At 39.0% G+C, this 25,405-nt stretch overlaps 1 protein-coding gene and 1 pseudogene across 2 annotated transcripts; one reads left to right on the top strand and one right to left on the bottom strand.

The window, feature by feature from the left end:
* Nucleotides 1–996: 996 nt before the first annotated feature.
* Nucleotides 997–2,562, bottom strand: LOC122401588 (annotated as a pseudogene).
* A 4,351-nt stretch (nt 2,563–6,913) lies between these two features.
* Nucleotides 6,914–24,812, top strand: LOC122401607 (protein spaetzle 3). 2 transcript variants are annotated; one of them, XM_043403838.1, is made up of 7 exons: nt 6,914–7,054; nt 8,983–9,466; nt 12,061–12,292; nt 22,719–22,843; nt 23,113–23,406; nt 23,706–23,831; nt 24,235–24,812. In XM_043403838.1, exons 2-7 carry the CDS (start codon nt 8,997–8,999, stop codon nt 24,425–24,427), a joined length of 1,440 nt encoding a protein of 479 aa, XP_043259773.1. In that variant the 5' UTR covers nt 6,914–7,054; nt 8,983–8,996; the 3' UTR covers nt 24,428–24,812. The 2 variants fall into 2 exon arrangements, with proteins under 2 accessions (XP_043259773.1, XP_043259774.1); XM_043403839.1 differs by lacking the exon at nt 6,914–7,054 and adding an exon at nt 8,839–8,876.
* Nucleotides 24,813–25,405: the final 593 nt, after the last annotated feature.

The raw sequence follows: 25,405 nt of genomic DNA, 5'->3' as shown, positions 1-25,405 counted from the left end.
GTTGAGAAAGGAACGGTTAAAAAAAAGAACCCTCTTTTCAATGCTTAGGGGTTTAAGAACGAGCCCCTAAAATATTAAAGAAAAATTCGCAAAAATGACAAAGTTTCCCCCAAGAGGTCGATGACGTTTTGAAAAATAGTTTGTATATAGGCCAATGCTCGAATACACATTGAGAAACAAACGGTTAAAAAACTGAACCCTTATCTCTTCGTTGGTTACGTGTCCCCATAATGCTGTATATTTATGAACACTAGATCCACAAACGTGCAGAGCTTCAATAAAATCGGTGACCCGAAGGCCTTGCTCTCTCCTTGTTAGCACGGGTTGGCGTTAGAAATACTTTGGGAACGCGCATATTTGCTCGAAAACGAGTTTGCCACGGCCATCCTCGGGACGATTGTCTTTTCGCGCGCCGACAACGAACACGACCCGCAGGAACGACAAATATTTCACGTTGTTGCACGAGCAATGTAAATGCTGGAGCGACGATAAACGCCATTGTGTTCCCGCCGCCGCAAAGTACCAGCACACGTTCGTAGGAACTTATCTTGACACCGCGGGTATTCAAGTATCACGGGCGTGGTCCTCACGGCCAGATACACTCGCGAGAATTACGAACCTTACTTCGCTGGTTTTGTCGAATTTATTCCGCGTGTATTCCTTTTTTCAGCGATAGGAGTTCAACGTGCGAATATATACATTTATAAAAAGCAACAAGAAATTTAGTTCTACCTTAGCTACGTTTGCACACCTTTTAAACCCAACGACTTAATTTTGTATTTAGTTGCATCGTTCAGTATAGTTGATATTTATAATACTATTAGGAATTTTAAGACATCGAAGTTGCCTGTCCTCGTACGTGCATGGAAAAACAGACGACGGAGGAATGAGCTTTTGATGCACGGAGATGTACACGCACGCACTTCGAAGAGCAAATTTACCGGATCAAATATTTATCGATCGTGTTGTTTGGAAAGGGTAGAAAGCGAATAAAGTTCATCGAGCGCGTCTACGATCGAACACTGTACTTCCTGTACCGCGGACGTTTGATATTTGCAGCAAAAAGGACGCAGAACATTGTTGCGTCAGAATCGCTAATTTATTATGATCGATGGCCGGAACGATACTCGAAGTATGTGGGCGTTGGTCCTGTGCTTGTCACCTTCGAATTCCGATCGGTTTGAAATAGACGAAAAAAAAAAAATACTTGAACGATTTACTATGAATAGACGCAAACAAAGGAGAAAATAACAGAATGGTAGCCGGAGGATCGATCGTGGCTGTCCGTGTACGGTTCAACGGAAGTTGATGGCCGTTGACGCGTTGACCGCCACAACGTTTTTTTTCACGAAGTCCCTACGGCGCCACACTATTATTTTCTGCTCAACTTTCACAGAATGCTATCGAACTTAGTTTGCTTGCTCGATAAACTTCGGTTCCCTTTAGTACAAAAATGTGAACTTTCAACGTTACCTTTCGCAAAACAATCGTCTATACAACATGGTAGCATTTTGGTTAATTACTTTAATAAAATTAACATTATATATCTTTTTTAGTTGATTGATGAGGATCGAAAATGGGAGTTGTAATAAAACTCGGCGAAACAGTCATATTAAGTACAAAATGGCGAGCGTTATGACCATATCTGTACTCTTTCGCTTTAATTTTTTTATTTCGTATCGTCTAATAAAGTCGATGTATCATTGTTGTGAAATGTAATTCCTTCTTGAAAAATCGTAGAATTGATAACGTTCGGTTTTCGAGCTTTCTTTTGGCCAATACTGTATATCGCACGGCAGTATTCCTTTCATCCGCGAATCGGCGATCGCGGGATGGAAGAGTTATAAGGATCCTTATGCATTCATTAAAATCACCCAGCGAAGGATAATAAAAGATCGTATAGGTGTAGGATAATAATTTATCGCTACCGTTACGCGTGCATAACCATGCGTGAATCACGGAATTGTCGTGCAAGTGTAACGTGTTACGAAGGAATTACGAAATCTTCAGCCGTTGTGCCACGTGCGCGCCTTTTTTCTTTTTTATTCGCTTTTAATGAGGCTCTGGTTCCGGCTGCGTTTACTATGCACCGGCGACCGGTTAATTGTACCGGGATAGGGCAGCTAAACCGGGAAACTCCGGGATCCGCGATACACATGAAAATCGATGATTCATTTCTCTCGAAATTTGCATTTCAGATTCAGTTTTATCGATTCGAACGGAAAATTTCTGCATTTTTTCACGTTGGTGGATTTTAACGCAAAAATAAAAATGCAAACTGTGTTGACGTACTTTCGTAGATTCAATAATAAATATTGATTTTTTAGCACTGACGTGCGTTCTCGTGAAAAGTGTGGTAAACCCACTGCTGCATTCGCGTTTTGCTTACTTGGAAAGTGCTCGCAATAATTCTCAATCCCGTTCTGAGGCTTCCTTTTTCCAAGGGTAGAGAAAGGTGCATGCACGTGTTCCTCTCGTACTATATTGCAACAATTGCAACCGTTCGCTTATTGTTGATTGCAGAAGAAACCGCGAGACGTATGTATGTACACTACCGTCCATAAGTATCTGAACTCTATCGAGTTTAATCAAATAACAATTAACATTGCTATAATGCAAATATCTTCCAACGAGAATAATATAATGATAATACGCTTTTATTGCGTAGAGGTGCACGTTAAAGCATAAAAGAAAAGCAAAAAGTTCTCCTTGGAATAGCTGTTAATAGGTTAAATTCAACGGTTCGTAATGATACGTTACTCCTAATTGAAGGATATATCGTTTATAACTCTGACGCTCGTACGTGGTTAGGTATCCTTTCGACAAGTCGTTTATGTATCAATGCAAACTTGTGGTCCACTCACGCGACTCTTGGCTGCAGAGTTCACGGCACGGGAACGTAAAAATAACGAAACCTTGGCTACAATATAAAATACGTTGCGCAAGAAACGTATAGATCGATATTGTTGACACTTTTCATAATACCGGTTTATATCGCACGATTTTATCGCGTTAAATAGCGGAAGAAATGGCAGTATCGGTTGCGTAATTTTCGATCAATTTTACTGTCACCACACTTTGGTTGCCATATAGTTGGGACTACTTGAATCATTTAACATTCTAGTCGTTCGAATACTGTAATTCGAAACTATATATTAAAGATAGAAGTTTATTTTTTAAAAGCTTAAAATACAAAAGTTTATGAGCTCCCCTTTCTTTCCATCTTGTCGGTTAATTCACACTTATTCCGTCGTCATCATCGAGCAAATATTAAATATTTATGAAATTAATTACCGGCGTCTCAGAAGTCACCGAGCAACACGGTCATTCGTTTTCTCGTTTCTCGCGCCACGCAACCCCGGATCGTTCGATTTTATCCGGCTTTATCGCGGATTTAATTGTTCATCGAATCGACAATAGGAAGTTCAGAAGTAAACAGGGAAAAATTATTCCGTATTGCGCGTGTGGCATAGATCTGACCCCCTTTCATTGTCAGCCTTTTCTTTGGGTTCACTGGCGTGTGTCCATTCACGCGGCGTGCACGTTCCTGGTTCGAGCGTTTTCGATGCACTTGACGCATACTACATTCACGACCGTGTTTTATTGCCGCATTGTTGCTACCTCAACATCTACAAAGCCAACACTCCACACTCCGCGGCAGTGTTCCCCAACCTTTTCCAGATTCTGTTCCACTTCAACGCATCGGAGGTTTCCGATGCCCCCCGGCGTAATTGTCAATCAAGTTCTGACACAAATAGACACGTCGAATAAACAAACGTGAATGCAATACAATTCTCTATCCTAAAATATCCAAAGTCACCCCCTACGGCGCCACTGGCTCTACAGGGTTGTCTCAGAAATACATAGACTTTAAGAAAACACGTGTTATATGAGGGACATGAAATCGCGTAATATGAAAACGCGTTATAAGTGTACCGTGTTATAGGGAAGATTACTGTACATTAAAATAAGTAAAAAGTTCTCTAATGTCAAAATAGTCATGGTGGGTGTAAAGAATATTTCTACAGCGATTAATTGCAACTAAAATACCTAATAACAATGTCCATCAAACAATATTTTTTTAGAATATAGGATTGTAGATAAAGAAGAAAAGAAAAAAACCCTCTCCTGGACTACCAATTTAACAAGTTTAATAAATTTAATAAATTCGAAACCCTCGATCCGCGCTATTTCGAGATCGTCGATCGGTCGAACCTTTGAAATTGAATTCCTCAAAGACAAATTACCATCGCGTGTAATTACTCGAGAGACCGATTTATCTGTTGCTTCGTATCTAACTGCGGACTTAACGGTATACGTTCGCGATCAGGGTGGTCTGCAGCTGTGGTTGCTAATTCAACTTTCAATTGTTAAGAAGCAATGTCGCAACTACGTCGCACATTTGCGTTGCACAGATCGGTTCGAGTGTTTCTTCCCCTCCGATTTTGATACACTTTACGAGCCTTTGCGTATTATTCTACCTTGGCTCGAATTAAACAGTCTCTGTTGCCATTTTGGGTATTCGATCTTGCACAATTTATCGAGCAAAAAACTACTATTCGTCGGATTCGTATAACGATCGAGTTATTAAATGGTTATCAGATCGACGCGATAACGCCCGATCGAATAACGATCGTTTTTTTCCGTTTGCACGCTCGTAGTTTCCTGCAATAGACACGCCTTAGGCAGGCAAAGTCCTTGTCGAGTGGGTGGAGCAAGAATGGACAGGAAGTTCTTTGGTCATCGACAGCGGTCGATCCTTATCGAGGTGCCTTTCGTGCTCCGAAATCGACCGCGCGATCTCGAAACTTTCTCGAAAATCGTCAACGATCATGAAAATTGATCGATTCGCTGACACGCGTCCTCGACAATTTGCCTCGTTACGTCGTTAATCTGTCGATTTACTTTTCTACGTTACACGATTCACGAAGGTTCATGCAAACGAGTATTCAAAATTGCCAATATTCCATATATCCGTCTTGAAATTTTTCATTTGCACGTAAAGTTCAATATTGCGAAAGGGTGATTCACATTCGAATATCGGTCCGTGTACAGGATCGCAGCCTTTCGAGCACTTCCACTGCACTCTTGAAATATGTGCAACGCGTTAACTTTCTCACTGTCAGACAGTTTCACACATTATACTAGGTTTTGTAATAATAACGGGCAACGGTTAAATAGATTTCAATTCGTATCGTTTACCATAGCTAACGACCAAGAACACGCGAGTTCTGTCCAATAATGTTCACTCATTTCTGTCTAAATATTGTACATTTCTCGAATTAGTTTAAATATCTTTAATAATCCGAGAAATAATTGCATACGCGTAAGAAGATCGCGAATGAGAAGCTATGCATGGAATGTCGCGTTCGATTCCACGTACAAGGTGTCCCACAGGTTTAAATTTTCAATTAAATCCACATCTACGTTTGGAAATTTTTTACAGAATCCAGGGGGACACTCTGCACGTAGCAGAACCGGATATCGCATAACTTTAAATCTGTAAACACTCTTCTTGGTACGCACGAGGCTGAAAAGATCGCGAAGCCAACAAAGACCATTGGGGATCCATGGATCAAGGTACGTACCTTCCGACGAAGAAGGTGAACGTAGGTGGACCTCCAGGAGATCTCGATACAGTTATACACGTTCCACGGTGCAGCGAAATGAAAGGTTCCGGAGCGCGGTGCACATAGGGATTCGAGCGGAGAAGGCACCTCGAAGACGATAAAAATGTCGCTCGAAGAGTATCAGGAGAATGAAAAAAGACGGATAGAACGACCGTGGCCACGTGATGGAAGCGCAATAATCGCTCGTTGCGATACGGTTCGATACTGGATCTTCGCCTTTTTCATTTTAAAAGAGTGCTCCATGGCTAGCTAAAATTTTATTCGAATAATACGTAATATAAAAATTAATAAATCGTCTCGATTAATACCTAGATAACATTGATGTTAGAGTAACTTTACTGTAGTTAGTTTCAGTTAGTTTAGAAGCTTCTTCGAATATAATAGACTGTGGATCTTTATGCAAATTAATATTTTTATTAATAGAATTAACGAAATGGAAGCTCTGTAGAGGGTTGTTTCAACCCCTAAATACAATTATTCGTATCTTACGTATTTCTTATATTTTTGCACATTATGTACATTTAAATTTTCCATAAATCTTTTTTAGTAACAACACAAGATATTAGTAACAACACAACGTAAACGTGCTCGTTTTCTTTTTGATAAATATTTGTACCTGGTGTGACGGTTCGGGTAACTGAAATCCAGCAGTTCAGTAAACCGGGTAGAAAATTTCGTTCGGTGAATTTTGACAGAACTTCAAACTTGAAGGACTCCAATCTGAGAAAATAATCTGCTAGGTGCAATGTGTTAGGGTTAAGAAAGGTATTTTAAATTGATAGCTTGAGAGTTTAGTCCCCAAAGAAAATTTGTAGGAAAAACACGAGGTGAAGTAGGCAGTCTCGATCGAATTTGCGTCGATCCGCGAAGCGTTGAACGATCCTTCGAGAGAAAAAGGGTACAGCGACGATCGGGATCGATGGTAGGGGGCAACGTGTGAGAGGAGTAGAACACAGAAGGAGCGGAAAGTGAGAGAGAGACCCGCGGGTCACGCTACTCTTCACGATCGAGGGACACCTCTCTTTATCCCCATTCTGTACAGTCGGTTAAAACGCGTCTCTTTCAGTTGTCGCTCGCCAACGTAGCGTTCCGCGCGTCGTGACGCACGCGTCCCGGTGATTTCAACGAGCTGCTCGCGTTTCGCGCAACGGACGAGCACGTGTTCCGTACTCGGCGACCGGGTTTGCACCGCGAATTCGCCCTTATCTTGCGAGTCGCGAATCGCGTATAATTTTTTTCTTTTTTCCCCCCACTCGTGCTCGTGTTGTTTCTTGTAAATTTCGTCTTCGCCGCCGGAGGATCGCTTCGACCGAAAGTGAAAGCGAGAGAGGAGACTTTTGGTTCGGTGCATGTGACCGTGACTTCCGCCGAATCTGTCCAGACCACGCGTAAACCATAACGCGAAGAATGGATCGTTGAATCCGGTAAGTCCACCCTCTGGTAAAACAAGGGTCGATGAAATTTTTCTAATAAACAAAGTCGAGGATGTTGAGCGATCGAGTGATTGATAAATCGGGGATATCGCTAGTTATATACGTTTGCAATCCTTAACGACAGTTTGAGTGTCCCAAACAAAAACAATTATGGTAGTCTTTTTCTGAAAATAACTTCTAAACTAATCAATTTTCGACCCAAGATCCTTAATAATATTTTAAGGAGGTTAATGTATACAAAAATATACAGCTTCGTTTAATGAATTGAGATAGATCTTGATTTTTTATTAAATAAAATATTTTTGGTCAATTTTCATTATTGCAATTTCTTATTAACAATTTTGCTGTTAGTTTAGAAACTATTATGTTTGAAAAGTCACAGCAATCATTTCGAGTATCTAAAATTTTTAATTTACAGCAATACTACGAAATTAATTTAAACGACTTTATATAACGGTATATTAACCCAGAAAATTTGTGTAATTATTACAATAAACGAATGCTGATGTTTCTATGAAATCTGTACAATGTAACGGAGAAGCATTTTAGCATCTTCGACGGCTATAATAATTTCAAATATCTCGTAAACCGACCTTTTTTCGCCATTTCTTACGACGTCGTTCCTCGACGACTCCATTATTGATAATTAAAAGGAATTGTTTTTAGAGAGTATCTTTTTACCGTGGCGATCTGACTATGCCTCCACAATTTTAATTTTGGTAGCACTATCTCGTCCTCGATAAATTACATCATACGTTCCGGATGTAGAACTCCAAAACGAAGGAGTTACAGAAATTAATTGGTATTTCGCCCAAATTTTAACAAAAGATTCGACGTACCATCGTACCGGTGTCTCGATATTTCGATTTTTATAAGGCAGACAGTCGTTTTAGCAGAGGGGGCCGAGGGTACTCGAGTTCGTTTTCGGTGAAAGCACATTTTACATACCACGTCTTCGAAGAAAGTAATTCGGTGGGCGAAAGTGACGAGCGACCAAACTCGTTCGTCCATGGGCGGATTTTATCGACACGCGGGTAGACAGATGCAATCGACGTCGCTTCAGCATTCAATGAATATCTTCCGGTGGCACGTGGTGTACACACGCGCAAATCTCTGACGCGTTCACGTACGATGACTTCTTTTACAGAGCCGTTAATCGCCATTTCCTCACTTTTAAATTATACTTATTTTCTTTTGGGTCAAAATGGATATTTAAGATTGTTTTCCTTCGAAGAACTGCATTTAAATAATTTTGGAAGAATTTAAATTATAAATTATAGATATTTAAATTTAATATTGTACAGGTATCGATGTACCTCGATAATAAATAATCATTAAGATTAATATATACCCAATTTAATACTTTTTTAAAAATCTCTTTAATTGGGACCGCCATCTTAATTCACTCGTCGTTTCTCAAGCAATTATCCCTTCTTTCTCTCAATGGATTTATTTTTTTTATAAAAAATATACTTCTCTCGAGCAGTCGTGTTTGCTTAAACGTCATTAGTCACTGTCGCCTTTGTCTTTCGGAACTTTTTCGTCGGCTACGAAAACATAACAGTTGCGCAAGCAGCATTATTAAAGCAATTATCCGAACGCAACGCATACGTCAATAGTAGCGAACGCGTTAAAGGGACTTTCACCTTTGCATCCCGTGCAAACAGGATACTTTAACGATTTTATTTTTTTTTAACCGTAAATCCGATCGGTTCGAGACCTCGTGCGTGCAGTCATACTTTTAACACGTTCCTCGCCACTCGTCACGTATCTGCAATTACGAGATCCTCGCGAGAGGCAAACAGCGTAAAAAGTATCCGTACGGTAATTTCCGAGAAAACTTTCTACAGCGCCGTGTCCTTTTTGCTAATTTTCACAGCGTGTCTTCGAGAACAATGCGTATTTTTTTTTGTTTGCAGACGCAACGGTAGACATGTCGCTGGTCAATTTCACCTTGCCGTATCAGTCGGCGACGCCCACGCCGTTCTTCTACGGTCAGAACGGAGGACACTCGACGGCGAACAACCTTCGCCTGAACGCGGTACTTCCGCCTGCGCCCGCCCCAAATTTCAACGACCGAGAATCCTTCCAAAATGAGCCGTACATACCGCCAGCTGGCTACCAACAACAGAGACAGCATCAACCGACGTTCAATCGACAGAGCTCGAACGCGTTCGTCGAGCAAACGTCCTTCTCCTCCACCCAGGACACCAGATACGCGAATTACAATCAAGATTTCAGGAGGACTCAGCCGAGACAGCAACAGCAACTGAGACCGCCGCCCCAGCAGTCGCAACAGTTGCAACAATCGCAGCAACAACGAGCCCAGGCGGAGAGGGATCAGGATAATCTCAGGAACTCCAGAGTCCCGGAACAGGAGAGTTATCCTGAGAGACCGAATGGGTAAACGTTTCTACAGGGTTATCCAAATTGAACGTCACATCTTTCAACAATTGACACTGCTATCTTCTTTGTTATATTTAAACTACGTTATTACTAAATATAAACAAATTCTCATGGAATGCTACACTGTTCAAGATCGTGTAAGAATTGTTGAAAATTACTATGAACATTCAAGTTCTGTTCGAGCTTGTTTTCGACTAATTTCTCGAGGAGGGGACATCAACTGGTCCCCAATGGGGGTTTTTAAAAAGTAAAGTTTATGTCAAAAAGTCACAAACGGTAGCCTCCATTAATGAAATAGAACCCCAATTATGTAATAGTGTAGTAGAAAATTGGGTAAAACAAACTCCAAAACTAAAACTCATTGGGTGAACTTTACATTAATATAGTGAAACCTGAAATGTGTTCCATTTCGATTTAAATATGTGACACTCAATTTGGATAACTCTATATAAATAACAATAAATGAGAGAAGTAACGATAGATCTACCGGGAGTACGGAAGTCTGTAAAGTTTTTGGAGCCTTCGAGGTTCGAAAACTTGAGTATCCCGGGTGTTGAAACGTTCGAAAGGTTTTGGAGAATGCTGTCAGGCGATTGTTAAGTATGGAATGGTCTAATAGTTGGCGACACGATTGGCAAATAGGTGTTTCGAATTCCTTCGTGTGGCTGTCTGCCCAAAACGACGACTGTCGCCCATCGTGTCGCGTGCGAACGGAAAGGACGCAGGAAGTTGGGCCCGTTGTCGTAGATTTTGCATGGTCGTTGCATCGTAGGTTTACGATACGTCAATCGTTATCGAGGACGCGGCAATAAGACGCTAGAAATGCACGCAGTCGTTGGAAGGCCAGAATTTTCTAGCAATAAAGGTGTCATTTCTAGGACACTATAGTACACGTTATTATTAACAAGAATTGCTCAAAATTAACTACTTTTTACCGATATACAACGATATCTCAGTGAAGTATATAATTTCATTCTCATTAAAGTCTCTGTGTAAATATGACTGAGTTTTGTAGAGCTATTTGACTATTTGTAGGAAAATTCTATTAGAAATAAAAGGTGCTGAAGCAATAATTTTCTGGGGCTTTCTAAATGGATTTCCAAATAAAAATTGATACAAGGATATATATTCAAATGAACGTAGAAAAAGGCTTTTAAGATCATAAAGTAAACGTTAACCTTTAGACGACCGCGTGAGGACTATTAGGGAACCTCATTATTTCTTAATAACTCATTTACTTAATCGAATTAATGTATGCCATTTTAGTCAACTTTCTCTGCTTTTTTAATTCTATCCCACGATGACGTAGATTTTTATGTTCTGAAAATTAAATAATTTAGGACTTGTGCTTTTATTATTATTATTTTCTGATAAATCTAGAAGATTCGTATGTTTTTCTTTGGCCACGATATGAAACACACAAAATGGCCAATTATTGATATTTTATTTTCTGTGTCAGACATTTCTTAAAAAAGGTTAAGAACCACTGTATCAACGCATCCCAGGACATATTGCACACTCGAAGACGTTAATTTATGATGTGATAACTACAACAAAACATAATTGTAAGCACGATGATCTATGATCTTTTGCCACCATTCTGAAAGCAATTGCATTCCTCTGCAATACCATGTCGGTTCTTTGGATGCAAAAGACTACGCGCATCTGCGTTTGATGTCGTCATCATTATTGAATCAGCTCCCGTTCAAAAAGTGTGCCATTGCTCGGATAAGGTGATTCAAAGATTGGACCCGCAACGGGTGAATTATAGCTTTCAAAGAAAATAACTATTATACTAAAAATAAACGAAAAAAAAACTAAAAATAAAATACCCTTCGTATTCGTCGAGGATTAAAAGAGTCTCGAACGTCAGCAACATCAATTTTTACTTTTGTGTTATTTTGACACGTTTAATTACCCGCTAAAAAATTGTTTTCCCGCGTGTCTTGATGATTCCATCGTCGAAGCAGAGAAAGTGGTTCGCACAGTAGCGTTAATCGAGCAATTATTTATGTAACGATCGGTTCAACGGTTTTTTTCTTACGCGTCATGCATTCCTAATGAATTTCTGACGAACGTCTGGATCATTCCTACGAGCTGGCAATTATATCACCGATCTCTACGATGCCGTTTCTTTCGTCACGCGTCATTTCGCGCGAATGTACTTCGATCATCCACCGAGGCGTCGTTTTTGTCCAAATGACAGACAATTATCGTTAAAGACCTTCGTTTAATGTCTCGTTTTTCGTCCTGGATAACTGTACGTCACGTCGTATTCCATCGATTTCTGCGTCGATGTTAAATTCGAATTCTTCCGTACATTCTTTACTCTTTAATGCTTCTTTTTGCGTGTGATTTACGCCCTTAATCGTCGCCCATTATTACGTAACTGTTGTTAATCGTGCGTATCGCTCACGATCGAGAAAACAATTTTCATTTCAACTCTATTAATTCACAAAGAAGTAATATTTTTACTTTTAATTACGATACCTCTGTAAGAATAATCAACTCGTCCAAATCTGGAAGAAAATCTCTGAAATTTCTGTTTTTAATTAAAAATTTACATGGCGAATCGTTTTTTTTCGTCCAAGGTTCACGAGAGTTCACGGTCAAGATGGCGGTTCGGATACGAAAACTTCGGTCCACGCTGTCCTGGATTACGACGACGATTTCGAGGACTATTACGACGACGACCAAGAGATACCAAGGGACGCTCACGTCACGCCCATTCAAGGACCAATTTTTTTGAAAAATGGCTCCGTTCCCGTGGTACCATTGTACTCTTACCCTCAGTTGAACAATGGCACGTTCGTACAAATACCGGTAAGTACGCAACGACATTTAGAACTTTCGATATCTTTGCATTTCGATTGATTATGCGCCGTCAAACGTTCTGACGTTCGTGCAAGTTTCACTTTCAGCGAATGATCAATTGAACGCGATACCTTACATTTTTTAACATCCGCAGTTAGTGAATTCCTTTATTGAAACTGTAATAAGGAAAAGTTATTTCCTGGACGTTGGAAACACTAGAGTTATTTCTCGTTTCGAACCACTGTGCGACGTAGCAACAATTACTCACGAGATTTGCATTTGATATATGCAAAGCGACTTCGCGAAGTGCGATATTATCTCGAAGTTCTACGCACATACGCACCGTCGGCAATTGCAGTCGTTCAGAGCCGTGACACTGCGGATTCTTTAATGCTATTTTGTACATGCAATTCTTACAAACGCTGAGTAACAATGGTGTGACTCATAGGCTGTTAGAGCGGAAGAATTGTCAGTAGAAAGTATACCGTGCTATTCGCACACAAGCAACGATCTAAGAATACACAAGTAGATTTCGTCAAGTCTGGATCCTGTGTATCAAGATCACGATCACAGCGGAAAATTTTCAACAAACCTTCCGAAAGTTAGTTTTCTAAATGAAATCTCTCTCATTTCAGTTACTGGTAGCCAAAAAAGGAATTTGATACATATAATAAAAGAATTTACCAAACATATCGTAGAGCTGTAATTAAATTTAAAAAATATATTTTTTCTCGCCTTCCGTGGAACGTTTATTTCAATAACAAAGCATTTACCTTCGAGAGTTGCGACGTTTACCCATTTTTCTGCCAGAAGTTGAATTCCACGACGAAAGAACGCTCTCTGTCTTCCGAGCCAATCCATTTAGCAACCCAATTTCCGACTTCTCCGTAATTATGGAAATGTGTATCTTCCAAAGCGTGTTGCATCGATCGAAACAGATGGTAATCGCCTGGGGCCAGGTCCGGAGAATACGCTGGGCGTCTGAGAACCTCCTACTCGAGCTCCATCGGTGTCTGTTTCGCAGCGTCAAAGGCCCGAGCAAAGAAATCGAGACGTCCAAGCGACCCCAAACAATGAGAAAGCAAAATTACTAGGGGAAGTGATTAAACAAGTGCTTACCAAAAGATATAACAATACCATTCACGCGTTTTTTCATTACGAAAATTGAGAGGTACAGTTTAGAATTTGTAGAAAACACTAGCTTTTAATTAGACAATCGACTGATTTTTTTAGCTGTATGGTGAAACTTGATCATTGTTTACTCTATCCCTACTATTGTTTCACACTTTAAAGATATCGCTACTGTCCCGTACTGAAAAGTAAAAGAAAGAAAAAGAACGATCGTTGGACGGATCGAGTCAGCGAGAAAAGGTTAAAATAGGGATTTAAGGCGAAACGAAGTGCTCGTTCCCGACGTTGAATTAATTTCCCCCGTCGTTTTGCTCGCCGAAAGTTCCCGCGGACTAACCGAGTTACCTGTTCGGATAAACCAAGTTCGCGTCGTTGAGTTTATCGTGGCATCTAGCGACAGCTGGGGTACAGGAGTTCTCCGTGGATATTTATGTTCCTCGAATACGTCGTGAGCGGAGTCTCGTACTTGAAAGACCATAGCGCGCGTTCGTGGATCGTTCGAAAGGTGATCGAACGCGGCCGTGGGGCTACAGGAACGTTCAAAGTCTGTATCACTGGCGTTGACATTTCCCGGTGACCCCGGGAGTATCTTCCCTAGGATCTCGCGAACGCTCGATCAGCTGTAGCACCGGGTGCCTCGGTTACGCTCGCCCAGGTGTCCCGATCGCGTTCCCTTTTACCATTCTCGCCGTTTATTTCTCGCGACGACGGAAATTCCTGGCACGACACCGCCGTCGTCGGGTCAACGGGGACACCCGGCATTGAAACGGTAACCTTTTGACCTCACCGGAAAGCTCTAACCCGTCGCGAAGTAGACAACTTGAATTCTACGTAGGAAAGGACAACGTTAAAAAAATGGAAGAATTTTTTAAGTAACAAATATTCTTTCTCTCTCAAGACTCTTAATCTCGAGTGAATTATTTTACTTAATGTTGATTTTTAAAAATTGGTAAATGGAAATCAACTTTACCTTGAAGGACAACGTTAAAAAAATGGGAGAATTTTTTAATTAACAAATATTCTTTCTCTCTCAAGACTAGTTTGCAATCAAGAGTTAGTTTGCAGTAAAATAGTTAGTTTGTTAGTTAGTTAGTTAGTTTGCAATTAGTTAGTTTGTCAGTTAGATAGTTAGTTTGATAGTTAGTTACTTAGTTTGCAGTTAGTTAGATAGTTTGCAGTTAGTTAGTTAGTTAGTTTGCATTAAATTAGTAAGTTTATCAGTTAGTTAGTTAGTTTGAAGTTAGTCAGTTAGATTGTAAGTTCGTTAGTTAGTTTGCAGTTAGTTAGTTAGTGTGCCAGTTAGATAGTTTGTTTGCAGTTAGTTAGTTTATTTGCAGTTAGTTCTTTATTTTGTCAGTTAGTTCCTTAGTGTGCAGTTAGTTAGTTCGTATATGAGTTAGTTAGTTAGTTTGGTGTTAATTAGTTACTATGTTAGATAGTTAGTTTGATAGTTAGTTAGTTTGCAGTTAGTTAGTTAGTTTGCAGTAAATTACTTAGTTTGTCAGTTAGTTAGTTAGTTTGCAGTTAGTTAGTTAGTTTGTCAGTTAGTTAGTTAGTCTGCAGCAAACTAGTTAGTTTGTCAGCTAGTTAGTTAGTTTGTAGTTAGTTTGTTAGTATGCAGTTAATTACTTAGTTTGTCAGTTAGTTAGTGTGTTTGCATTATATTAGTTAGTTTGTCAGTTATTTAGCTAAATTGCTGTTAGTTAGTCAATTTGTCAGTTAGTTAGTATGCAGATAGTTAGTCAGTTTGCAGTTAGTTCGTTATTTTGCAGTAAATTGGTTAGTTTGTTAGTTTGCAGTTAGTCAGTTAGTTTGTCAGATAATCAGTTAGTTTGCAGTTAGTTAGATCGTTTGCCGTTTGTTAGTTATTTTGCAGTAAATTAGTTAGTTTGTCAGTTAGATAGTTTGTTTGCAGTTAGTTAGTTATTTTGTTTTTTCTTAATCTCGAGTGCATTATTTTACTTAATGTTGATTTTTACCAAATTGGTAAATGGAAATCAACTTTACCTTGAAGGACAACTTGAATTCTAAATAGGAAAGGACAACGTTAAAAAAATGGAAGAATTTTCTAAGTAACAAATATTCTTTCCCTCTCAAGACTCTCAATCTCGAGTGAATTATTTTACTTAATGTCGATTTTTACCAAATTGGTAAATGGAAATCAACTTTACCTTGAAGCATTTAAAAAATAATGCTAAATTAAAAAATTAAAAATAATAACTAAAATAATATTAATAATAACTAATAGAGGATTACATAAATTTTCAAATGATCACCAACTTTAGGGTTAATAACGTGTTTTAAGACACAATGAATTTACTAGGTTTGTTCTTTGCTACTCCTGTTTAGGAGCCACGATCGTTTTATGACATTTTTCTATAAAAATGATTTGTAGAATGTTTTGAAACGTAAGGATCGATGCCATACTGTTGACCAGTAGTGTATTGCCAGTTTCCTGTGTAGTCGATCGTGCGTGACCAGTCGTAATTACACGCAACAGCATGCAAATCGCAATAACGCGTTTTAGCATAATAAAAAGTTTCGTTTTCTGGTCTATTTAAATGATTCCACTTGAGAAAGTGACAAGTAAATTAATATTAATGGCGTTGCCATGCTGCGTAAAAGCAGTGCACGTGCACACGCGATTGAAGAAAACCTGGTTCTCCATTAGGATGAACGCGCATAAAATTATTGTGCTCCGTTCGTGTAAAAAGGAACGTATGAAAATTGAATTTAGTCTATAGCTAGCTTTAACGAATTACTTTTCGAGACTTCCTGGTCGCGATGAACAAAAGTCTTTTACGAGTGATTTCATTATTTTGATCTTGAAAACTCGTGGACTAGTGGAAAGATTAACTTTATTGACACACCTTGGTATTCCCTATCAAATAATAATGTTATTTATGACTATCCAATTGTCCCACACATGATTTTGCGAAGATAAATATCGAAAGGGGGAGATGGCTCGGCGCGTTTTATCGAGGTACGAACGCGACGTTTTAACGAGGGAATACAGCGTGCGACAAAAGGGTTCTCGTGGCAGACACAGTCTATACACGGGCATGCGTTTCAACATTTTTCGACCGAGTGAACTTTACGCGAACGCATCGAATCGTTCGTTCGATTTGCAAGGCGTTACGACACAACGACGACCAACAGAATCGAAACATCGGATCGGTTCCGAACCGATGTCCCCGATCCGTACGAAAGGAAAGTCCAGGAGACACACGGTTGTCTCTTGTACAGGTCCTATTCGAAATTGTGGTTGGAGGCAACAATAAGTCGTCTTGCAAATATGAAACGCGCTGTACACGTCGATGAATAGAATATATGACCTAGTTGAATCGCCGAATCTTCGCTACATTTCACTTCTTACGTCGCGAACGAAATATCCGTTACATCATAATTCACGGCGAAACCTCGCGCTACATTTTGTTATTCTATCCGCGAACCGCGCCTGAATCCAAAATCACGGGGCAGGAAAATGGTTATTCGTCGCTGGCTCGCGGATGTATTCTCGTAAATTTGCCACGGGAATCGAAAACGGCGTCGCGAACGATTTCGAAAGACGTCCGCGCGTGGCCATTGATTTCCATTAGCGCCAGAGATCGTTTAATCGGTTCAATGTCGATTCTGGTCCGAGCTTAGGAACTGTTTCGCGCCAATGATTGCTCCTTTCACCCAGCCGCTGTACGTAGTTGTCGTCTTCGCGCGAATATCGACGATCCGTAATGGCTAACGAGATTATTTTCAGTCGAACCGATTCGAACATCGCGCGAACGCTTTCAATGGGACCGATTACGCGTCGTCTCGTGGATCCAGAGAGGATTCCAATCGTTTTAATAAATAGTTACGGCTCGAAACGTTATTTGGTAATTATTTACTTTAGCGATTCATCACCAAGTTCGATCACCTTGAAATATGTTGTCAAGGTCACTATTATGAAGATTTTTTCTCTATATATGTTTAAAATAATTTTATGTCTGAATTAGCCTAGGGTTGAGTTGGAGATAAAAATATTAAAATTCTTAATTATTATTATCATTTCAATGTACGATATGTAGACTGGGCCACGTGATACGTTCGATGAAAATAAATTACTTCATGTGTTTCAGATTTATCGATCTTATGTGTGTTTGGTCATAGGCGGTATACTGAAATGTGTGTTTTTAATCCGTCGAAAAATTCCCGAACACCGAGGTCAAACGAAACGTGTCACATTTGTTTCTTGCGACATCGTCAGGATTATATTAATTCCATCAAACGATCGTTCAACCCATTCCGTGATTATTGTAATGGGATGAATTCGTCGAAAAAAGTCTATTCGTCTCTGTAGACTTCAGTTCCAACGCTGGAAATTTACTGCTTGTCGACGACGAAAAATTAATTAATTTTAACGAAGTTTCTGAAAATGTATGGAACGAATGAAGTTTTTTGGTAAATCATGGTATCCCTATACAAATTCATCCACTATAAAAATTGGACGAAAAAAAAGGAATTAATATTGACGAAATTTCTGAAAATGTATGGAACGAATAAAGTTTTTTGGTAAATCATGACATCCCTATACAAATTCATCCACTATAAAAATTCGACGAACAAAAGTGAATTAAGATACCATGAGTAAATTGATAAAATTGATTAATATTGACGAAGTTTCTGAAAATGTATGGAACAAATGAAGTTTTTTGGTAAATCATGGTGTCCCTATACAAATTCATCCACTATAAAAATTCGACAAAGAAAAATGAAATGAGATACCATGAGTAAATTGATGAAATTGATTAATAGTAACGAAGTTTCTGAAAATGTATGGAACGAATGAAGTTTTTTGGTAAATCATGGTGTCCCTATAGAAATTCATCCACTATAAAAATTCGACAAAGAAAAATGAAATGAGATACCATGAGTAAATTGATGAAATTGATTAATAGTAACGAAGTTTCTGAAAATGTATGGAACGAATGAAGTTTTTTGGTAAATCATGGTGTCCCTATAGAAATTCATCCACTATAAAAATTCGACAAAGAAAAATGAAATGAGATACCATGAGTAAATTGATGAAATTGATTAATAGTAACGAAGTTCCTGAAAATGTATGGAACGAATAAAGTTTTTTGGTAAATCATGACATCCCTATACAAATTCATCCACTATAAAAATTCGACGAACAAAAGTGAATTAAGATACCATGAGTAAATTGATGAAATTGATTAATAGTAACGAAGTTTCTGAAAATGTATGGAACGAATGAAGTTCTTTGGTAAATCATGGTGTCCCTATAGAAATTCATCCACTATAAAAATTCGACAAAGAAAAATGAAATGAGATACCATGAGTAAATTGATGAAATTGATTAATAGTAACGAAGTTCCTGAAAATGTATGGAACGAATAAAGTTTTTTGGTAAATCATGACATCCCTATACAAATTCATCCACTATAAAAATTCGACGAACAAAAGTGAATTAAGATACCATGAGTAAATTGATAAAATTGATTAATATTGACGAAGTTTCTGAAAATGTATGGAACAAATGAAGTTTTTTGGTAAATCATGGTGTCCCTATACAAATTCATCCACTATAAAAATTCGACAAAGAAAAATGAAATGAGATACCATGAGTAAATTGATGAAATTGATTAATAGTAACGAAGTTTCTGAAAATGTATGGAACGAATGAAGTTCTTTGGTAAATCATGGTGTCCCTATAGAAATTCATCCACTATAAAAATTCGACAAAGAAAAATGAATTGAGACACCATGAGTAAATTGATAAAATTGATTAATAGTAACGAGGTTTCTGAAAATGTATGGAACGAATGAAGTTTTTTGGTAAATCATGGTGTCCCTATAGAAATTCATCCACTATAAAAATTCGACAAAGAAAAATGAATTGAGACACCATGAGTAATTGATAAAATTGATTAATAGTAACGAGGTTTCTGAAAATGTATGGAACGAATGAAGTTTTTTGGTAAATCATGGTGTCCCTATAGAAATTCATCCACTATAAAAATTCGACAAAGAAAAATGAAATGAGATACCATGAGTAAATTGATGAAATTGACTAATAGTAACGAAGTTTCTGAACATGCATAAAACGAATGAATTTTTTTACAGTAAATTATGACGTTTCTATACAAGCTTGGTCCACTGTAAAAATTCGACGAAGAAAAATGAAATGAGATACCATGAGTAAATTGATGAAATTGACTAATAGTAACGAAGTTTCTGAAAATGCATAAAACGAATGAATTTTTTTGGTAAATCATGGTGTCCCTATAGAAATTCATCCACTATAAAAATTCGACAAAGAAAAATGAAATGAGATACCATGAGTAAATTGATGAAATTGACTAATAGTAACGAAGTTTCTGAAAATGCATAAAACGAATGAATTTTTTTACAGTAAATTATGACGTTTCTATACAAGCTTGGTCCACTGTAAAAATTCGACGAAGAAAAATGAATTTAGGTACCGCGAGTGGAACAATTTGCAACTGGGAGCGTTGCTCTATTTCAGTTATAAGCCCGTGACATGCAAGTTGATCTTTGTATTCAATTCGTACGAGAAATTGCGATTGACTCGCGTGGACACGCAGCATGATTCATTTCTGGCGGGCAATGCTCATTACTTTTCTCGCGTATACGACTCAGTCGAGTCGGTGAATGACGCCTACCGTCTGCTGCCACGGAGACACGCGTGTAGGACGACGGTCGTTAACGGTGCCGACTTCCGGTTATAGGCAATTCCGCAATTACGTGAATGTTCCCGACGTTGACCGCGAACGTTGTGCGATGACCTCTGCGGCAGTTTGCAATAATGAAAATCGCTCTTCCATCCACAGTTCTATCATCAAAACTATTTAAATTATGCGCTCGTCGTTGAAACAGGTATAATTGAACAGTTCGTGATAAAGAAATAATTTTAAAACTAATTATTAATTTAAAATACTGAACCAGTAATTTTAAAATCATTTTAAGTATAATATAGATAATAAAGAGAAGTATCTGATCAATTTCGTGACTCATCTCTTTAAAACGAAGCAATTGACTATTAATAGAGGAAAGAAAATATTAAAAAATTACAATCCTACGATACGCGTTTGTTGTTTTCATTCGTACACATTCCGATTACTCCTTTTGAGTTCAGCGTTAACCGCCGTGTCAGTCTTCCTACGAAACGATTGTTTCCTCGTTGGAAACGTCCTTGCGGTCGATCGTAGGTGTCCAGGGAACGTTGCTAAACCCCATCGTATACACGGTGTCCTGTAATCCATGGTACACGAAATAATTCGTTCTTCAAAAATGAATCGAAAATGTGGAGCAAAGTTTGATTGTGAAGACTTCCATTCTGCATCGAATCGATCAGATTCGAATCGATTGATTTTAACGAAATCAAAGCACAAAGTGGTCCACACGATATTAGAAGGGGTTTAAGTTATTATTTTGTTGAGGTCGAATTTCTTTAAAAAATACAGATCGTTTGCTATTTTTATAACTGTCGATCGTACCGAGTTATTTGTTCCCATCTTCCAAATTAATTTTTTATTTATCTTGAACAAACTGGTGTTTCAAACACGTTTCCTGTATTCGTGACACACATGGTAGGAAACTTCTCTGTTAATTCTCTGTAATTTTTTACTTCATCTTGAATTGCATAGCTGTTTCGAATGAAATTGCCAATAAACATAAACATAAATTGTAAAGTAATAATTTCCGAAATAATAGGTGCGCGTGGGCCTCTTATCGTTCATATATCGCGTAGGTGGAATTGAACCCTATGTCTCGCCGAGGGCAGGACCGTGCCTATATGTTCTGGTGCCAGAGACAACAGTGGAATACAGTGTCCTCCGTCAACTTACTTTGCATTGGGTACACATGCTCGCTAGGTCAACGTTGGAATTACCAACGCCCCGATGCAATTTTCAAATTAGACGTCCCACTCCAATTCGTGCCACTAATTGGAAATAAATGGAATTAATACGCGTTGAATAAGATATAAAAATATTTACACGCTTCGTAATAATTTAATCATTTCCTGGTTTATCGATCAGTACAGTATCTTCTCTATTTATTTAAAATCACTTTGTCTTGCATTATTGGTAGACGAAATTTTGAAAAAGCAACTCGATAGGTAAAATCAACCCAACAAAAAAATACATGTTTAATGTTTTTCAATGCTCTGTCAGTGTACCAAGTTTCATAAAACTCGAATGTCTCTTTGTACGTTCTTTTGTCCCTGTTTGCTACGGCCCTGGTTCGAGGTATCGTCTCTCGTCGATGGGTTGTACAGGTTCCGTATGCTTGCACGTTCGTTCTTTGGCACATTCGCTCGCCTCGCGTGTACAATGCAAATATAGTTCGAAACGGTCACGTATGCCTTGGGCTCCGACGAGGCGTGGTTGCTCGATATCGATCGTTCATCCGCTCCAAGGATCGTTTTATCGAGGAACCTTCCCTGCGTGCCTCGCGTTTTCACAGTCCCGTGATTTTCCACTAAGATATCGTAACTTTTGTTACCGGTCTATCTCTGAACTTTCAAACATTTCCCGATCGAGACCGTAGCGCTACTCTGAAGGACAGGTATGCGAAATTCGATCGCTTCTGCAACGTAGAGTGATCGAAAACAAAAATGTCTAATCAATTCTTTCGATGTAAAATTTTGACTTTTAATATTTGCAAACATTTAAATTCGCAAATGTGTCTCTGTGCAGTAAATTGAGTATAAAGTGTAACCGATTCGCGAGTCACTGTATTTTCTGGTTGCTTCGGAATTTTTAAGAATTTTGCGCCGAAAGACTTCTGAAATAAACAATAACAGACTGCACGCAGAAGGAGGAAATTCTTTCTTATAGTAATGTCGCGGAAAGCCATAAGCTCGAGTTGTCCTACCCACGATCCTGTCTGGGTTAGCTGGATGGTCGTTTCAGACGCCTGTGGAACGTGGGTTTGGGTCCCGACTTGTGCAGAATTTTTGTCCATAACCTTTTCTTTCTTTTTTGAGATTTCTATGATTATTGCTTATGAAATATGTATTTCTATATATTGAATCGTTACGAAGTGATTTGTATAGAAAATGTATCAGTATACGCTTTTAAATAAATTCTAAAAATTTGAGTTCCATTTAACGACCATTGAGTTTCAGGAAATCAAAAGATGAAAACAAATGTATAGAATTAAAATAAGTATACATTAGGTACAGAGGTGGCTAGTATAACCTGTGAATACATTTATTGATTATTTTGATAATTTTATTTGAATTATTGAATTGTTAAATTATGTTTTCTATTCATTGCAGATTCTTTGGACCGCTCTTTCCGTTGCTCTGGGCGTTGAAGTGAAAGGAGACTTAATACGCGGTGTACCATGCATTAAAAAATATCATCAGCTCTTCTGTCCAACAGCCGGAAATGCATACCCAATGTAATTATTCTAAGTATAATAACAAGCAATACATTTTTTCCAACGTTACGTTCCAATGTTTTAATGGACAATATATTTTTACACTTATTTGAACCCCCCTGGAAGCCATTTAACATTTGTCCAAAAGTTTAGTTTCGACTGGTGCACTCTGCACGTCGCGTGTTCTTCTAATATTAATGGTTAAACCGAGAAACGGTGGACGATTTTCATCGCGAACGACCGTGGAACGGCTGGCGTGTAGTAAAATCGACGTAATAAAATGGTTTTAGAGAGCGGATAGAACGTTTTATCGACGAAAATAAAGCGTTAATGAAGAGAATGTACGGTGACTTTGAGATGAGCTCGGGATACGGTTCACCGACCAGAGAACCCGGCCATCGAACGCGCAGAAGAAGAAAAAGCAGGGAAGCTAGGAAACACGACGTTCCAGATGGCGGTCCTAGTTTTCGGGACGAATTGGATCCGGATATCGAGGTTAATGGCGACTCATTTTTTGGTAATGTCAGGAAGACCAGGAATCCTAGACAGTCTCCCGGAAAGAATCGAAACAACGAGAGCGGAAGGTACGCGATTACACAAATGATAAAACTTTTTTAAAAACTTTCCTTCCATTTTCTGGTCGTACTCGACGAAGACACACGAAAGCACTTTCGAGTCTGGAAATCCAACGAAACGTAACCCAGAGCTAACGTAGACCATTTCTAGACTTCAATTTATCTGAACAAGTTTCCAAAATTATTCGTTCATTTTCTCGACGAAGAATCATCCCATTTTCGGTTGGCTTTTCACCCCGAGAAAATGATAGTTGTACCACCACGAAAAGTTCCATCTCGAAACATCGAGCGTTGAACGTTTTTTTCAGAGTGGACGCGTGCGAGTCCAAAGTGGAAATCGTGACGCCATACTGGGCCAGCAATAGCGCCGGGAAAATTCGTGCCATCGTAAATACGCAGCACTTTGAACAGGCCATTCACCGAGAAGTTTGCTCGTAAGTATACCTCGGAATATCGCTCCGCGGACAAACAAAACTTCAGACGTGCATCAACCCTTTTACGACCAACGCAATGCTTTCGAAGACCAGTCCCAATGTCGTCGAATTAACTTTTCTCGAACTTATTTCCCCTTATTTTACCCGCTAACAGCTTCTGCGAGTTCAAATGGTGGTAAACATGGCAGTTTTCTCTTCTAACATTGCTTCTTTCATCTTCCCGACGGAAGAATTACAAAATTCAATTGGAAGAAAACTAAAATCTGTTATCGTAAATGTTGAACACCCTGTACGTCCATTTTTCAACACATTGTAACGGTATTACGTATGTTTGTGCTTGAGTTGGGTGTAAAAAATTGAAACAACAACACGCAGGCTCCAGAAAGTGACGTTTCTGTTTCAGAAAAACGCAAACGAACCGTTGCAGCGGGGATTGCGGCTGCGAGCAGAAGTACAAATGGCACAGATTACTCGCGTACGACCCCGATAACGACTGCAAAGGAATCTTCATGGACTGGTTCCTGTTTCCCTCTTGCTGCGTCTGCAGATGCGATCCGATCGCCAACAAATTTTCCACGTCGAGTAGTCGAAATTGAAATGATTTCTCTGGAGCTCGAGTGTTTTCTAGGACTCTATCGTTGCATTTGAAATTCAATTGCAGTAGCCGTGGGGATGGCAGTGCCGCGCACGAACGTAACTTCCGTCGGATCGCGGGGATCAGTTTCGTATTTCCGTTCGAGTGGTGCGCGCGTGAAAAAGGGAATCGAATTTCACCCAAATACTGTTTGTTGCTCTCCAGGGCTTTTCTAATCCGTCGCAGTGCCGTCATATTATTACACTTTTCCTCTATTATCAGTCAATTTTACCGATCGATCCTACGACTATACTTTAAAGTGGCTACAACGATCGAGAAAACGTTGATGGACGTTGAAAAGTCATCATCGATCGATCCGTTCTAGATTTTTACCATTTATTTAGCATGTCCTTGATATAAATATTTCTTTTATATTGTTAGTTCATAAAATTATTCGAATAAAATTTTGCTTGTTTCTGTCCTAAATATCCACGACAATAGTACACACTATCGATCATTAGTTTATCTTAATAGAGAAACGAACCTTTCCCAAAAATTCTGAATTCCATCCAAGGACGTTGTTTCCAGTTCCCCGGTTTGTTCGTCGCCCTCGAAAATATTTTTAACAACCGTATAAATCTTCGTGAAACGAGGCGTCGAACGATCCCAATGTCAGAAACTGGAAAATCTCGTCTGGCGGTATCTTTCAGTGGCATAATTTAATTACGGGCGAAAAAAGGCTCCTCCGGCGCCGCAACCTTCGAATTTCGTCCTTTGTATTTGCTCGTCGTTTTTGTTTCTTTCTTAATTTAAGTAGACACGCGTGCAATCGAATGGAATGCACTTCCGCGTGTCTGGCAACCTCTGCAGAGATTCTGATGCTACAAAGAACCGCGAGACCGCCATCTTTGAACGTTCTGACCTTGCCACAACGGATCACAATAAAGTTTCCATTTTTGTCGACGCGTAATGGGAAGAAAACCAATTTAAATAAGAAAAT

Source organism: Colletes gigas, unplaced genomic scaffold, assembly GCF_013123115.1.
Source record: "Colletes gigas isolate AHSC1104 unplaced genomic scaffold, ASM1312311v1 Colletes_gigas_Sc00026, whole genome shotgun sequence".
Classification (NCBI taxonomy): domain Eukaryota; kingdom Metazoa; phylum Arthropoda; class Insecta; order Hymenoptera; family Colletidae; genus Colletes; species Colletes gigas.
Note: the sequence above shows the minus strand (reverse complement) of the source record. Positions and strands in the feature narration are given on the sequence as shown.

What these genes read in the sequence shown, in the direction of transcription:
- LOC122401607 (XM_043403838.1), top strand. Translation starts at nt 8,997, where the DNA reads ATGTCGCTGGTCAATTTCACCTTGCCGTATCAGTCGGCGACGCCCACG. An exon ending in GCACGTTCGTACAAATACCG is followed by an intron (nt 12,293 to 22,718) that starts GTAAGTACGCAA and finishes TATTCATTGCAG; the next exon opens with ATTCTTTGGACCGCTCTTTC. An exon ending in GCCGGAAATGCATACCCAAT is followed by an intron (nt 22,844 to 23,112) that starts GTAATTATTCTA and finishes AAATGGTTTTAG; the next exon opens with AGAGCGGATAGAACGTTTTA.